The sequence below is a fragment of the Mytilus trossulus genome, chromosome 1 (genome assembly GCF_036588685.1).
Source record: "Mytilus trossulus isolate FHL-02 chromosome 1, PNRI_Mtr1.1.1.hap1, whole genome shotgun sequence".
In the NCBI taxonomy this organism is placed as follows: Eukaryota; Metazoa; Mollusca; class Bivalvia; order Mytilida; family Mytilidae; genus Mytilus; species Mytilus trossulus.
This window is the reverse complement of record NC_086373.1, coordinates 93,690,832-93,708,038: the sequence shown is the minus strand read 5'-3', so window position 1 is coordinate 93,708,038 and position 17,207 is coordinate 93,690,832. Positions and strand designations below refer to the sequence as shown.

Here is a 17,207-nt window from a genome sequence, read left to right as displayed (position 1 = left end):
GATGCCTCCACCCTCGGTTGGGGAGCATATCTGGAGGGGCTTACAATCTCGGGAGTCTGGAGTCCAGATCTTTTGGAAGGGCATATCAATGTATTGGAAATGAAAGCAGTTCTGTTTGCACTGAATCATTTCCAAATGTCTCTAAAGAATCAGTCTGTCATTCTGGCCACGGACAACACAACAGTTGTAGCTTATCTCAAGAATCAGGGAGGAACTCATTCACCTTCTCTTTATCAGATAGCCAGAGACATTCTCCTTCTGTGTTTTCAACTCCAGGTTCATCTAGTGGTGAGACATATTGCGGGGCACCTCAATATTCTAGCCGACACTCTATCCAGATCTCTTGCTCCAGTAAACACGGAGTGGGAACTACTTCAAGTAGTTTTCAAAGCTGTGACTCTTCATTGGGGGTCACCTCAGATAGATCTGTTTGCGACCAGTCTCAATCACAAACTTCTAACATTTGTGTCTCCGGTTCCAGATCCAAAATCTTTTGCAGTAGACGCAATGAGCCTATCTTGGAAAGGAATGTTCGGGTACGCCTTCCCTCCTTTCAGGTTTCTCTCCCCAGTACTTCAGAAAATAGCAGGGGAAAATTGCAAGATCATAGTTATTGCTCCAGCATGGCCAAAACAGTCTTGGCTTCCAGACCTTCTGCGCCTATCATGTGCTTGTCCTCTAGTTCTACCTCTGAGACCAGACCTTCTGTCTCAAATCAAGGGCAAGGTTCTTTATCAAAATCCAGAAAAACTTCATCTACACGCCTGGCTTCTCTCAGGGTTAGCCTCAGAAAGAGAGGTTTTTCTGAAGGAGCAACCAAGCATCTCACAAAGTCTGTCAGAGACTCCACTAGCATTGTCTATGATGCAAAATGGTCAATCTTCTCAGATTGTTGTAGTGAGCGAGAAATTGATCCTTTCCAAGTCACTGTACAACAATTAGCAGACTTTCTAGTTTTTCTTTTTGAATCCAAAGGATTATGTCCCTCTACTATTAAGGGATATAGATCAGCTATCTCAAGAACTATTCATATTTCTGGTGGCCCAGATTTTGGAATCAATGAACATATTTCTCTTTTGGTTCGTAGTTTTAGTCTTGAAAGACCAAGACAAAAAACTTTAGTTCCTAAGTGGGACCTTGGACTAGTTTTATCCTTTTTAAAACTTCCTCCTTTTGAACCAGCAGAAACAATAGATTTAAGGTTTCTTTCCTATAAATGCTGTTTTCTTTTAGCTTTGGCTTCTGGACGGAGAAGGAGTGAAATCCATGCCTTCTCTATTTCTGATGCTTGCCTTCGATTTAACAGGGATAAATCTTCTGTTACTCTTTTAACGGATCCTGCTTTTTTGGCAAAGAATCAGATTCCAGATAAGGGTGCAGAACCAGTTGTGATTCCTGCACTCCCTAGCGATTCTATTTCTGTACTTTTATGTCCAGTAAGAATCCTTTCTATTTATCTGGAAAGAACGTGTAGTTTACGTTCTGTTTCTAACTCAAGACTCTTTATTCCTATTAAAAAAGGAATCTCAGATCTTTCTGTTAAAACTATTTCTACTTGGATATGCAAATGCATATCTTTAGCTTATGGTTCTTCTAAGGCAGAACTTTTAAATAGTTTTAATGTTAAAGCTCATGATGTTAGGGGTATCTCTACATCCTGGGCTCTGTTTAACAGTGCATCTTTGGAAGAGGTACTGTCTGCAGGTTTCTGGAGAAATGAGAACTCTTTTATATCTCACTACCTCCAATCTATGGCTACTTTTGCCGAGAGTTTATACTCTCTTGGACCTATAGTTTCAGCACAAAGATTGAACTTTCCTCCTGTTTCTTCTGTTACAGGGGATTCAGCTTTACGTTAGATTCTGTTACTCAGAATTTATGATGGTAACGTATTTATAGCTATAAAATATTCAAATTTTAAAGTAAATTTGGATTTTATTAGATAAATACTTACCATCATAAATTATAGGTCCCACCCACCTCCCCTTCATCCCCTTTCCTTATGTTTTCTGTCTTGAGGAAATTGAATGGAAGAATATGGGCAAACAGGGGTATATGTCCGGACCAGTGAGAATACGTTTATTTTTAGTTGGGATTTTCCATCTGACCTATGACGCAATTGGGGTTACACTCAGAATTTATGATGGTAAGTATTTATCTAATAAAATCCAAATTTACTTTAAAATTTGAATAATTTCTCCTCACTAAATGTGATTAAAACACTCAGCTGATTCTTAAGAGTTAACTCCCTTAGGTGTTTTGTATCCCCTTACCAGGCAAAATAAAACCCAAATATATATAAAGGTGTCAAAATGATCTTACACAGTGAAACATGAGGATATTCCAACAGTTCAATTTGATAACAAAATCTGCTATGAAAGAGTATAAGAAAACTTTTCCATTCATACATAACTTACTTATTTATGAAGTTAGAACAATGTTTCCCTGTGTTCTTCCCTTTACCACTCATAGCAGCACATCTACCAAAGTCTTTAGAGTAACCCATTAACATTATCTGTGCTTGATGATTTACAGTGAAGGCCATGTCATTCTGTGCCTGAAAAAAACCCTGAAACTTTGAATTGCTGATTGTTATGTATTATTATTCTGAAACTAAATATATAGAGTACATCACCATTAGTTGTGATCCATGACTCCAGTACACAAGGTTGGCAAAAAAGCGGTCAATACTAGTATTGACCATGCCAGTGGTAAATACCGGTATTTACCGGGAAATACTGGGAAATACCGGCAAATACGGGTCAATTGAAATTTTGAGTGGTCATTACTATAAAAAACACTATCTACTTGGTCAATTATAATTACAATTAATAGTTAATTTATATAGAAAGTGTTCAAATCAATTTTCATGCTTTCATTTCTAATTCTATTGTAAACATGGTAAATTCAAACAGGGATCTACATTGATTAATGTGTACATAATATAATAGTAAAAGAAAAAAAACTTTTTGTCCCTGCTTCAAATTTTCATTTCCAGCATGAAGAAGGTTTTTATCTCAGTTAAATAGCTATAGACAGGAAATAATTTATTGTTTAAGGGGGCCTTCATATATCAATTTTATTACTTTCAACCCATGTACTGTCAACTTTTATTGGAGGCTGTTGTTTTAGTAATTAAATTTTCACACCTAGCAATACCAGGTAATAGGTAAAAAGACCCATGTAACTTCATTTACCTGTAGTTTTATTTACCTTAATTTTAATTACCTGTAAAAATCATACATTTTTAATAAAAATATATTGATTTAAACATGTTGAAATAAAATATAAATTTGTATATATATATATATATATCTTAAGTATGCAATATCATAATTCATAAAAACTAAATCAGTAAGAATAAGTGTTATAAATGAATAAAACCTATCAAATTCATTAATTGTACATGTTGTATAAGCTGACACATTATATTTGACTTTTTATCAAGATTTTACTTCAATTAATAGTAGAAACAACCATGAAAATTTCAATTGACCAGTATTTGCCAGTATTGACCACTTGGGGAGTATTGTCCGGGGCGGTAAATACCGGTAAATACCACTGGTAAATACCGGGGGTGGTATTTACCGCCCAACCTTGCCAGTACATCACCCGGCATTAGTTGTGATCCATGACTCCAGTACATTTTAGGGGTCTAAAAATATTTCATTTTGCATTGTTCCTGACAACAGGATTTAGGATTCATAAACTTATAAAGGCTAATTATCTGTTCTGCATTGTCCATAAGATAAAGGTTCAGCTTAACTACCTGTTCTATCAAGTCAATGGCATAATACAGAGTATTCCTACCTTTTCAGCCTTGTCCATTAGATTAGGGTTGAGAATTCCTACAACAGCAGTAACTTCATTCTTCCAATGTTGTTTGTAAACTTCACCAAATAGGAAAAAAGAAATGCTTTTATCACAATCTTGAAGGTCACTCAGTTTCCAGATACAATAAGTTTTACCCTGAAATAGGCAATATATTTTGCTTTTTGAGTTTATTATACATATTCTATAAACATTAATCATCTTAGTTCCAAAAGATTTCTTAATTTAAGCAGGTAAGTACAGTTGGTATATATAGATTTATTAATAACAAGAAGTCATCCAACAGTAAATAGCTTTATGAATTTATCCTTTAGGTTTCGAGGGATATGCCATTAATTTTCAGCATGTACAAAATATTTAAGTAAGTACTGTGGAATCATTTTCATTCCTAGAATATCATTTTTTTTAGTATAAAAAAATATGAATTTAAATGTTCAACGAATTGTAATTTTTTATATTAAAGCTTGTATGCCAATTTTTGTAAAACCACAAAATCAAATTATATACCTACAACAATGTATATTAGGACCATGAAATACATGAATAATGTAACTTACCGTGGCTGATTGTCGTGGATCAGTTTTACTAACAATCACTCCTATTGTTACCCAATTGTCATGTTCAGAAACCCTTCTATCAATCTTTGAAATCTTCACTAACTTTCTATCTCTCATTCTGGATTTCATTTCCAAACTAGAAATTTTTGGGTTTCTGCAAATAAAAACATTTCATTCTGCAATCAACTAGTTTACAATTAATGATTTACCACACTTTTTTTGTGGTTTGTGAATTCCGGTTGTTTTCAACTTCATGAAAAGTGAAGTTTCACAAAATAAATTAACTAACCATCAAATACCCATTTTCCTAGTCAAAAGTTGAAAATATTGATCTCTCAATGTTGTATTAAAAGTCTTTAAATTCTTACTACAGGTTTCACATACAACCAGTATCACTCTTTATCTTTATGAACATGAGGTCAAAGTCAGAAGATCTCTGCCAGATAAACATGTAAATGCATACAAAATTCCATAAATTAAATATATAGTTATCTAGAGTATTTGAGAAACAGACCTATGAACCATGAAAACTTACCATTGATCAAGAACCATAAAAATGTTGTCAAGGTTAAATGAACCCTGTCTGACATAAATGAATGATTTGCAATGATTCTACAACCACTGAACAATGACAATTAGGTCAAGTACCAGTGACATATGACTGACCAAAAAAATCAGAACATAAGGCATCTGTTTACTAGATGTACAGTAAGTTCTATCTTTTGAAATATAAAATTTATATACTTAGTTAATTGCAGCTGCCAGATAAGCATTCCCCTTTTCTCAATTTCTGTGACATAATAATTAGTTGCAGTGAAACAAAATTAACATTTCAAATCAAACACCATGCAATCACTCTTAATAAATGATGTTTTTCGTAAAATTATAAAATTAGCAATTCCATCAGAAGGCATTCTATAAATAAAACTTACACAATCCTAATACCAGAAAAAGGATCTAATAAAGAGGGATCATCATTTTCTTTCGTTGATTTCTGATTACCAGTAGGTGAAGTTGATGAATTTGTAGGAAGTCCTTTTGGTTTCCCTTCAAATGACAAATGTTTTTAAGATAATTTTAGTTTGTAGTGTACAATTTGGAAATTAGTATGGTGTTCATTATCACTGAACTAGTATATATTTGTTTAGGGGCCAGCTGAAGGACGCCTCCGGGTGCGGGAATTTCTCGCTACATTGAAGACCTGTTGATGACCTTCTGCTGTTGTTTTTTTCTATGGTCAGGTTGTTGTCTCTTTGACACATTCCCCATGTTCATTCTCAATTTTATTTGTTTAATTTATTATTATTTATGAAAAAAACTCATAACTATTTTGTTCTACATTAAATGGATTTTTTGTTTGGGCATTGAACTGTAATTCTAATGAGATGGCATCATCACAAAACCAGCTATTATGAAAACCACCTCTAAAAAATTATAGACCTCTAAAACAAACAAGGGGTTACTTCACTTCTTAGTCTTCACATAGTCTTAGTAAATATAAATATCACTGAAACTTACAAAAAGGATTGCTATGAGGTTTTTTTACTTTGTTTTTGCTACACAATAGCAAAATCTAACATGCAAGTTAGATAATAAAGACAATTATCAATCCTTGTACTTCAAATCCATTTAAGGGTGCACATGACCTTCTTTTATTTGAGAAATAACTATCAGTGTACAACAAAACTTAACCTATAAAACATTTAAAATTTCGCTTTTGATGATAAATGGATATATCTGAATATCTTATTTTCTAATGGAGTTCTTAAAAAAAATGTCTAGGTTATTTGACTGTTATCATTGGAGATTTTTGTTTTCAAAAGATAACTTACAAGTAGTTTTTTGTGCTTTCTTTCTCATTGCTTCTACCTCCTCTGAAGTGACATTTGACTGTCTAACCTTCCCATGATCCTTTATCATCTTTCTCAGTTCTTGACCTTCATCACTAAGTTTAACCTTGTCATCTGCAATTCAATTAAAGGTTGCATTTAAAGATAAAACTATAAAATTTAACAGTAATTTGTCTAATCACATGTGGTAATTAAGAATATTGCGGCTGCTGTGAAAATGTTTTTTTTTAACAAGACTGTACCTAAATGATGATGCAGATGCTGACATCAAAGATCCCTATCACAACTTAAATTCTCAGGTTCAACAAAAAAGAAATTTCTCACACAAATATTAATGGAAACAAACCTTCTTCCATAGGCTCCCAATCACTGTCATCATCACCAAACAAACTTTTCTCTAATGTCTTTCTGTCCATCAAACATTCCTCAGATTTAGATTCATGTTTTTTATCCTCTATACATTCCTCAGATGTAGATTCAGATGGCCCAAAAAATGGATTCTCATTATCTTCTGACAAAGTCAGTCCTATCATAAAATAAAAATGATAAATTAAAATAGAAATGCGGACTTTTTCAATCATCTTTATCAATGCATTGCTCTTTAGCTACATGAGCTTTATTTTCCAATTTGATAACTCTAGAAAAAGAGAAAATTATTTTTTCTGTCCTTTATCAGTAATTGTACATGGTGCAATATATATCTCTTCTTATCAGGAAACTTAAATTTGTTTACATGAAGAAATAAAAGCTACTTGTTCACCTTGCTTAGAAGTAATGTATGTGATCTTTATAAAGAATTATTTTTCAATAGATAAACTCACTAGGTTTTGCTGATGATGTTGGACTGATTAGTATGCCACTAGGCACCATAGATTTCTCAATTTGTTTATCTGATCCAGTATTTTTTGAGGTAGCACCTTTTGATTCTGAATCATTTGGTCTGCTAGCCTTAAGTTCAGGTTTATTTGATGTAACTGCTGATTTTGAATGGTTTAAATCTGAAGCAGCGCTTTTTAGCTTTTTCTTCATATTCATTTTATCTGCAATTTCACCACTTGAGATTTTTCTTGCTGGTTTTAGACTATGATCCCTGCTCAAACTTTCCCGTTCTCTAAGAGATTTTAGATCCATACCATCATCTTTCTCAATTTTCATCTTTTTCCCATTACTTCCTACATCCTTTATACCGTGAAGGGTTTTATGTTTTGAATCATCCAGCTTTTTTGCAACTTGTTTAGTACTAGGTGAATTGTGCTTAGAACTAATTGTTTCTTTGCCACATTCAGACATTCTTGTATCTTGCTTAGCACTAGGTGACTTGTGTTTTGAACTAGTCAATTTTTTGCCACATTCAGAGAGTCTTGTATCTTGCTTAGCACTAGGTGATTTGTGTTTAAAACTAATAGTTTCTTTGTCACAATCAGACCGTCTTGTATCTTGCTTAGCACTCGGTGACTTGTATTTTGAAGTTCTGTTTTTCTGTGAATCTTTAGGAGTTGTAGATTTTGTTTTTGCCAGTCTATTCTGTAATTCCTGCATCTTTCTTTGCATTTCAAGTAATTCAGCTGAAATTATAATATTTAAAACACATTTTTCATCAGCTAAAATTCAACTAGAATATAAAACAAGCTATTATTTCAACTTTGAATTATTCTTGGAAATATGCATACTTATGCATATTTTCTTGAGCTTGAAAGTTTTATAATGAACTCCATGTTTATTCTGTATTACCCCTTTCCTCCATAGTGACGCCTTTTGACGCCACCCCCTTTACTCCATAATTGAACCATAAAGTCGGTCAAAATCCTAACTTGGCATATTTTATATATTTATTAAGGAATGACTGTAAATTTTTTTGTCTATGAATAAATAACATAAAAAATTTGGTGCACACTGAATAACATGTGTAGCGGGTTATTTAACAGTGTGCACATTTTTTATGTTATTTGGAATAGACAGAAAAAATATTACAGTCATTTCTTATAATTTAATTCTAAATTCCATTTTAAACCGTAGAAAACCATGAAAAAACGTTGATGACGTCACAGTCATATGACTAAATTATGTCTATGTGCTCATAACAAAATAACGTCAGCCAATCAGAAGACGTGTTACATCCAAAATTAAATTATTACACAATAATGGATCATTTAAAATTTTATTCAGTAAGATTTATAAAAACCTTGAATGTTGTCAACTTCAACAGATTTCTCCAGTACATCTTGTTCTTCATCATCAGTCTCACAATCTTGATCTTCATCATTCCCACAATCTTGACCTCCATCATCACTCTCATGACCTTGATCCTCAGTACCCTTTGTGACTACAAAAGATATTAGTTTGAAAGCAAAGCTTCTATTGACAAGACTAACATAATGAAGATTAATCAACAAAGCTGTATACAATGTCATCTAAGTAAAACAATTTACAGTCATATAGTTTCAAATCATTACTCAAATTTAAAATATCTGTATTTACAGATAGTAAATTTGGTTGACACATTTGTGTATTTCTCCAATGACACACCAAATCTAGACACAATTTCCAGATTAAGTGTGATTCATCATACAGCTTGCAGTATATCAATATTCATATATTTTACATGGTAAAACGTGCTAAGTTTCATATTAGGATTAAAAGGGGACTACTCCTATGAACCAAAGATAGTTTGAACCAAATTTTCAGATGTTTGAGCTATGGAAGTCATTGCAAAAAAAAATTTGATAACATACTTTCCAATTTGTCTTGTGTTTTCTGTTTGGATTCATTACATAGTTTTGCAGAAACAGTATCTTTTGAACTTCGATCATTTTTTTCATTATCATCAAATTGCTTAGTTTCAGTTCCACTATATTTGTCTGATTTAACATCAGATTTTTCCTTACTATCACATTGTTCAAGGAATGAAGTGATATCTTTATTAGACTGTTGTGTAACTTTTGTTCCTATGTCAGTCTTTACTTCAGTGTCATCTTCACTATCCGACTGTTCAAGGAATGCAGTAATCTCATCTATATCACAACCATCATCATTATCATCTGAAAATAAATGTTGGAAAAGTAATGTACAACCACCTTAAATGACTACTATAGAATCATAATATGTGTATGTCATGTATGTAACCTAGGGTTGAAGTCATAAAACTTTGCTCAGTGCTTGGGGTACATAAATCATGCTCGAAACACCAAATCACAAAATCTGAATTTTGATTGACTGATTTTCGAGTCTTGAGTACAAAAATCTTGCTCGAAAGTTTTATGACTGTATAGCCTGTTGCGCAATCGTTAGCAGAGAAAAATTTCTAAGTAAAGGGTTATCTATTAAACCTCCATATAAATATTGCATTTGAGGAATTCTTAATCAAATTAATTAATTTTCAATACAAAATCTAGCAAACACATAATTTTACTTGATCTTGAAACTTTTGTAGAATTGAAAACATGTGCTCTGATTTGACGATTCACAAATTGGCCATACACGATGACAACAAAAGCAAATGCTTTTTGAAACCTCAATTTTTCACTGTTAATTTTCATATTGTAAGAATTAGCACTTTTCTTCTCTCTGAATATCTAATTCTATTTATCTAAAATGAATTCTTAATATCAATCATTAATCTTGCTGTTTTCTCCTCTTATGGTGGGTTGTTGTCCAACACATTCCCTATTTCTATTCTCCATTTTTGTAAACACATTCCCTATTTCCATTTTCCATTTTTGTAATCATCATCATCTTCTTTATAGTAATCTCAAAAATCTTGGTACGTAATATTTTCAATCATAAAATGAAATTCATACATCTTCAAACATGTCAAACATGTCTATGATTTTTTCATCTTCTTTAAATTTATCATATGTACTTATCTTTGAGGTACAGTACATGTATGTAGGTATTTGACAACTTTTTAATCTGTTTTTGTACTGTTTTATATTGTCTGTATATACCTTGAGAGTTGGCATTATTAGCTTCAACTGGTTCTTCTTCCAAGTCAGAATCCTCTAATAGTGCTGTTAAAGCATCTAGGTCACATTCTTCTAGAAAGCAAAATGTAGAATAGTTGTTCAATTTAAGACTACAATCAGATTTATAAAAATAAGATGTGGTATGATTGCTATGAGACAACTCGTAAATAAACGAAAGTTTTGGGAAAGCCCTCATAAAAACATTAGGCTTTGTACATAAACTGTCATCTTTTTATGGCCTTAACACCTGTTGTATCAAAGAGGTTTTTTGGTTCTTGATAACAACCACTATGTTAAATGGGAAAATAGGGTTATATGACATTATAGTAACAACTACTGCATCCTACATCATATACTACTCTTAAATATTGCTAAAAAGACTGTGTTTTTAGGAAAGGCAAAAACAATAACAAGATGAATTAGCATTATAACCAATGTGCAATACATTTGTATGTACTGAACAAAAATGTATTTAGGAAAGGCAACAACAATAAGGCCAAAAAAAATATATGTCTGTTTACGGTTACCCGACTGACCCTATTTTGAGGGCAGACCCTTTAATTTCCACCGTGAACTGAAATATAAACTGAACTTGTGTTAAAAGTGAAGATAGTGTTGCCTGATACATCCCAATGTTCATAATCATGAATATGATAGCTGTTTTAAGGAAATTCGCAACTCGTGTGTGTTGAAATAAACATTTTTCCAATCAATAACAAAGGGAAATAATCCAATCATTAAAAATATGGGTTACCCTGCCCATGGACAACTCGGACTACAGCAAGATGGACCGCACAACTCAAAATCAAGGCGCAAAAAAATAAAATGGAAATACAAACCTACATGTACCTACCCTATTTATTTAGATGATGTAACCTTAAACAGACATATATTATTTTTTTGGCCTAACATGATGAATTAGCATAACCAATGTGCAATACATTTGTATGTACTGAACAAAAATGCAGTGATGATTTTTTAGAAAAGGCAAATAAATAACATGATGAATTGACCTTATGTGTAATATGTTCTTAACAAAAAATGCAGTGATGAATATTGGATACTTATTAGTTTCAAAGTATATTTGTAGTCATTCTCCTGAAATATTTTTATACATTATTTTTTTTGGATGTATTTTAAGTTGTTTTTCATTGTTCTTGTTGTCATGCCATGACTTGACAATTTAGGATTAAACAGGAAGCAAAGTAGAGTATTGCAACTTTTCCTCTACTCCAAGTAGGCCAGTCATAAATTGCAGATCTTCTAAAATCTATTTTTTTAGACTTTTATACCATTTTATATAATAACAAATATAGGTAAATGCATCATACCATCCATTTGAAAGATTTTCTTTCCCTAATATAACTTTTGAATCTGAAAAATATAAAAATTATATGATTTTATTTCAATATTAGAGATCCAAGTCCACGGAGTCAACAAATAATGTGAACAAACTTGATGGACAAAGGAGTAAGTTCGGTAAGGACTGTATTTGGACCCAATTATAAAATATATGTTTTACGTTGTCTTCAAGACATGTCAGAAAGTAAAATAGAACTTTTTGTATCAAAGTTTTATTTTAAAGCATTGATTTCTTCATCCAATATAGGTCAAAATAAGAGATTTTGGCGAAATTTGACAAAATTGGCCAGATTTCAACCAAATTTAGGACCAGGAAACATAGAGCGCAGGCGTCGACAAACTAAATACTCTAGTTTAAACATGTACCATGTCATTACAAACCTGCTGTTCAAAGATCTTTTTGTCCACGTATATATGGACCATAATTTGCATTGGGCTCCGTTTCCTATAACTATAGAAAAGTGATAAAATGTGAATTACTGTAAGAAAAGTTGTAACTACATCTAAAGATGCCATTATTTTTATCAACATACAAGTGTAAGCTACTCTTCCCTAGAAAAAAAATTGAAATATACGAATTTCAAAGATTCTACAACCGTATTTTTGTGTCGTTTCTCGCGTTACTTTTTGCTTCCGAAGAGCATAACGCTGACTAATTTATAGATAATTGTCACCGGCAAATTCGTAACTTTTGCTTTCAAATAACAAAGAACATCGACCAATAAGAACAGTGAGAAGAAAATGCCGAGAACTATAAGTATTTATGTAGCAGATGTAAGAACAGTGGCGTGATTTTTGTGTCCGATTTCGTAACGCAAATTTTAGATGATGTAATCTGCTTTGTTGTAATAGAATTCTTAAAAACAATATGCAAATATGAACTCTTGCGAAATGTTCAAACAGGTAAATCAGAGATGATTTACATTCTTGTTTTGATCTTCGTAATAATTAAGTAAGAAAATGACGTTATCGTTATGCGTTACATTTCACACGAAACAGAAGTCCAGTTATTTATTAAAATTGTTTTTGTCCTTAAGTTCTAATCATTTCCGGTCATACATGAAACATGTGACTAACATGTGATCACGCCCTTACAGCCGGACATACGATATACTAGTTCTAAACATTGTTTTTGTTTCCAACGGGATGTTAGCAAACATAATCTGTACACTTGTTTCGATTTGTTTAAAAAAGGAAAATACAATTTTCAAAGAGATTGCGCCGGGGGTCTATTATTTTTCCTATGTGCATAATGTTACATACGATCTTGTGTGAAAATAAATGCCCAATGACTTGACAAAATCGATTTCAGATTTGACCGACATTTAAACACACTACGTTTCCCAATAACGATATAAAGGGTCCTTGGAAAATTCAATCGTCGTTGGATTGATTTTGCTTCAGCAGTAAATATTACTGGATATTTTAGGTGAATAAAGATAATTAAATGAAAAATGCATGTTAATATACCGTTACACTTGGAATGTACAAAGTTGGTAACTTTGTCACAATTTTTAATTATTTTTTTTTATTCATGTTCTGCAAACACTTTTCAGAAACGCAATAAACATGTCAAAGGAAAAGTAAACTTTTACCAGGCATGACTTAAAAGGAAGTACTTTATTGATTTTAGGCCACTAAAGTAGGTTAAAATGTGGAAACCATGTAGATGGTGTACAGGTCACAAATATCACATGGTGCATATTTTAAAGATTTTAATTCCAAGTTAAAAGTTTTTTTCTTTACTGGATTTAAAGAATTTTACATTGCCAATGATTTAGAATAAATTTTATATAACTGGAATTTCAAAACCAAATATAAATATTTTTTTTTGGCCAAAACATCAAGATACAACGATTATGGTATCCTGTATCAATGAAGAAAATATGGAAAATTCTGAAAAAATTGTACTACTACTAATTGTTTTCAAAACAAGCACATATTTAGGAGTTTTATAATACTGTTACATTTAAGATGGATTTTAAGAAAAAGTACACTGTTCAAATTATTTTAAGCAGATTTTGCAATAAAATAAAACTAAAAAAATGCTTTCGGTTTCTTATGGTTTCCTGTCACGTTTAAAAAAAACTTTAATAAAACATTGAAAATAGATTTTAAATATTAACATGAAGCAAGTAACACTAGTAATGGTGTTTATTTATGCCTTTTGAATTATATTGTGCAAAATAAAGAAAATAAAGATTGGTTTCCTGTTTGGTTTCCTGTCACGTAAACGGTGAATCAAAATGTATTAATTTTTTCTCGAAAAACTCAATTGTTCCATTCATACTATTCTAACACCAACACAACCCACAAAATAAAAGTTAAAATTTTAGAACTTATAAAAAAGGATACAAAAAGAAACCAAAGGCCGAATACCAAATTATGGTCCATATGCGCTCTATGTTTCCTGTCAATAATCTATGCTAAATTTACTACTTTTCATTGTTTTTTCGTGGAAAATAAAAATGAGTACTGTTTGTGATGTCATCAGAAGAATGCTGGAATGTAAATTTTCCACAAAACAGCTCATTTCCTATCTAGTCTATGTATTACAGGTAGCTAGGATTAATTGTGATATTGGTCAATAAATCCTAATTTGAAATTTAAGGTAAAAAAGAGGGCCATTCGAACCTACTCGTTTGCCATTTTCATCAAAGAAAACAAAAGCTTAAAAACTTTAAAGGAAAATTGTATGAACAATAAATGACCATTATATTAAAAGTTTCAATATTAGGGATTCAATGTAAGCATGTGAATATGTTACAGAATTATACGAGTCTTTAATAAGATTTCAGACCTTCCTGTCTTAATCTAGATCAACTAGTATTGCCAAACACAGTTCCAACTCCCAATCCCCATTTTGCAAGTTGGCAAGCAGAGAATTCCTACCCAGCTGCATTTTACATTGACAAATAACACTCTCTTAATAGTTGAATCTATTAAATATATATATAGATGAATTCAAATTTTAGATACATGTAAATGAAATTGCGAAAAAACAAAACTAACTTGGGTCTTTTACAAAAATGGAAAGACAAATACCTACAGTACATTCAGAGAGTACTGATTATCATACTCCAAACACTGTGTTAATCTTAGTATAAAATAAAATTTACATTTCCACATACATGTCATGCACCAAAAAAATTGGCCTGAATTATTTGTCATGAAGGAAACCCAATTACAAATTTCTACAATAAACCCAATACAAATAAATCCAAATGTTTCAGTGTTTTTAAACATCAAACCAAACACTAGTGAACACAGTCATGACAGTATTGAGAGTGCTGAAGTGAAAAATTTTAAGGAAAATGTTATTTAGTATCTAAAACTCATTTCTTTCTGCAACTGCATGGTCTTTAATTTTTAATCAAAATATTTGACAGAGCCATATTTACCAGGGGAGGCACATGCTCCCAAAGTCCATGTCAGAAACAATGATTTGCGCAACTCCCCCCCCCTAATTCCAACTGGGCTGTTCCATCCTCACTGCTCCCCTCCCACCCCTGACATCAAGGTTTGGGATACACCCTAGTCCAAATAATTATGATGTCTGGCAAGGCTATTTTAATTTTTTTTCTGGGATGCCTGGCAAGGCTGTTTTATTATTTTTCTGGGACGCCTGCCAGATGTCATTATTATTTGGACTAGGATACACCCCTATTTTTATAGGCAATTCTAACATGACGTCCTTATTACGCTTTGTTAACAAAGCCATGTTCTAATGAGCACAAAAAATATGTTTGACACATGCGAACAGACTTTTTATATTAACGTTATTTCCATCGTTATCCTTTTAAATATTTACATTTAAGCAGCAAGCATAAACTTTCATTCTTCATTTTTATCAAACAACATATATTTACCCTGGTCGTAGTTTTTAAACTAGTCAAATATGAAATGTAATATACAAACTCCGCGGGAGGAAATGGGAACAGCCAAACAGTCTTATGTGTTATATTTACGTGTTTCTCGTTTTGTATATATATCCAGGTGTAATGATAAGTCGTTATACTAAGGCTATTTTTTTTCTTATTTTTTCTGTAGACTTAGCTTTATTTTTTTATAACCATGCATTGGCAAGCTTGATGACTCGTAATTGTGTGTCAGTAACTAAATGTACGATGATGTCCCATACGGAACCTTCTGACCTTGTTTGTTTACATTAAAATTTCAATGGCGTCAAAATCACGTGATGTCAATTCGTTATATCCAATCAAATTGCACTACTGTCAATTAGGGGATTTTTCAGTCTACGGCAATTACGTTTTTTCTTTCTGGGATATTGCTTCAAAATATTTTGCAATAGTTCTGGGTTTTATTCAACAGGAAAGATCTTTTTTTGCCATCCCTTTAGACATCAAGGGAATTTTGTATGAATATTTACCTACAGTCATGATGGTCAGAATATCGATCTTTTTATAATGAATAAAAAGAAAATTCTATGAACAATAAATGTAAATTGTTTCTTATTAACCAACTCTATATGCCTGTTCAAAATTATGGCATGGACATCGTTTTTTCATATAGTTTTCCTTTCATTTTGGTTGGGTTTTTTTTCGCGGGAAAATCGAGAAAGAGGTAAGGAGCATGTCATTTTTAAATTCCTAAAAATACGATTTGCTTGACCTGTATTGCCTGCCACAAGATTGATGACACTGAATGGAATGTACACAAAGCAATGGAGGCCGGAAATGGGATTTTGTGAAGTTCTAGAATGTTTTTAAATATTCGGAAGTTGGGATTGAAACGGGCATTAGAAAATTGGCATTTTTTGGCAATAATTGAGAACAACAATGAAAACTTACCTTAAGAAATGTTTTTTTATTCAAAAGTGCAGAAAAAACGTATTTTGCACTGTTTTTCTACGCCAGAAGTACCGTAGTGACATCAATGCGGAGTTTCCCTGTGTGTTAAGTTCAAACACAAATACCTAACGAACTGACAAGATGAACGATCTTAGACTACGGTAGGATAGATAAGACCGTTAGTTTTCCCATTTGAATGGTTTTACACTAGTAATTTTGGGGCCCTTTATAGCTTGTTGTTCGGTGTGAGCCAAGGCTCCGTGTTGAAGGCCGTACTTTAACCTATAATGGTTTACTTTTTAAATTGTTATTTGGATGGAGAGTTGTCTCATTGGCACACACCACATCTTCCTTTATCTATTTACGGTATATTCGTATGCTTTGACCTATAAATATATTGTATTTGTCATGTTAGAATCGAAATAATTCCTTCATGTCATAGTCTATGCTCATTTTAACATGGGTAGGAATTGTATTTGTCGATATTTTACACTGAGCTTGACATGAAGGAATTATTTCTAAAATAATAAAAATTATATTTAGCCTTTTTTAGATTTTTGGGTTAGATTTTCTCAAGTGGCACCCTCCTCATATTTATAATAGACCCAATCCAGTCTTTTATAATGCATTATTTGTAAATTGATCTTACAAAAACCTGATTTGCGATCATGTATCACTTTCTGGCCAAACTTTTTGGATAAATTTATTTCGGTTTGTTTACAATTTTTGCCGCCAAAGTTATGAGAAGGTAAATCCAAAATCTTGTAATTTTCGTATATATAATCTTCAAGGAGAAAGCTGTGTTTCTATGTGTATATGAATAAATATATCTGT

General features: G+C 32.1%; 1 protein-coding gene across 3 annotated transcripts in view; it reads right to left on the bottom strand.

Moving 5' to 3' along the window:
- Positions 1 to 17,145, bottom strand: part of LOC134691225 (protein MCM10 homolog) — a 49,224-nt gene extending 32,079 nt beyond the window's left edge. Inside the window, exons 1-12 of one of the 3 annotated variants that reach the window (XM_063551589.1) lie at positions 17,023 to 17,145; positions 11,532 to 11,574; positions 10,183 to 10,272; positions 8,971 to 9,276; positions 8,421 to 8,561; positions 7,060 to 7,803; positions 6,585 to 6,764; positions 6,221 to 6,352; positions 5,321 to 5,435; positions 4,389 to 4,542; positions 3,811 to 3,969; positions 2,418 to 2,557 (exon numbers count right to left, since the gene is read on the bottom strand). In XM_063551589.1, the coding sequence (XP_063407659.1) occupies positions 2,418 to 2,557; positions 3,811 to 3,969; positions 4,389 to 4,542; positions 5,321 to 5,435; positions 6,221 to 6,352; positions 6,585 to 6,764; positions 7,060 to 7,803; positions 8,421 to 8,561; positions 8,971 to 9,276; positions 10,183 to 10,272; positions 11,532 to 11,538 (2,168 nt within the window). In that variant the 5' untranslated portion in view covers positions 11,539 to 11,574; positions 17,023 to 17,145. The remainder of the gene's footprint in view (positions 1 to 2,417; positions 2,558 to 3,810; positions 3,970 to 4,388; positions 4,543 to 5,320; positions 5,436 to 6,220; positions 6,353 to 6,584; positions 6,765 to 7,059; positions 7,804 to 8,420; positions 8,562 to 8,970; positions 9,277 to 10,182; positions 10,273 to 11,531; positions 11,575 to 17,022) is intronic. The other 2 variants (XM_063551606.1, XM_063551597.1) reach the window with 2 other exon arrangements.
- Positions 17,146 to 17,207: the final 62 nt, after the last annotated feature.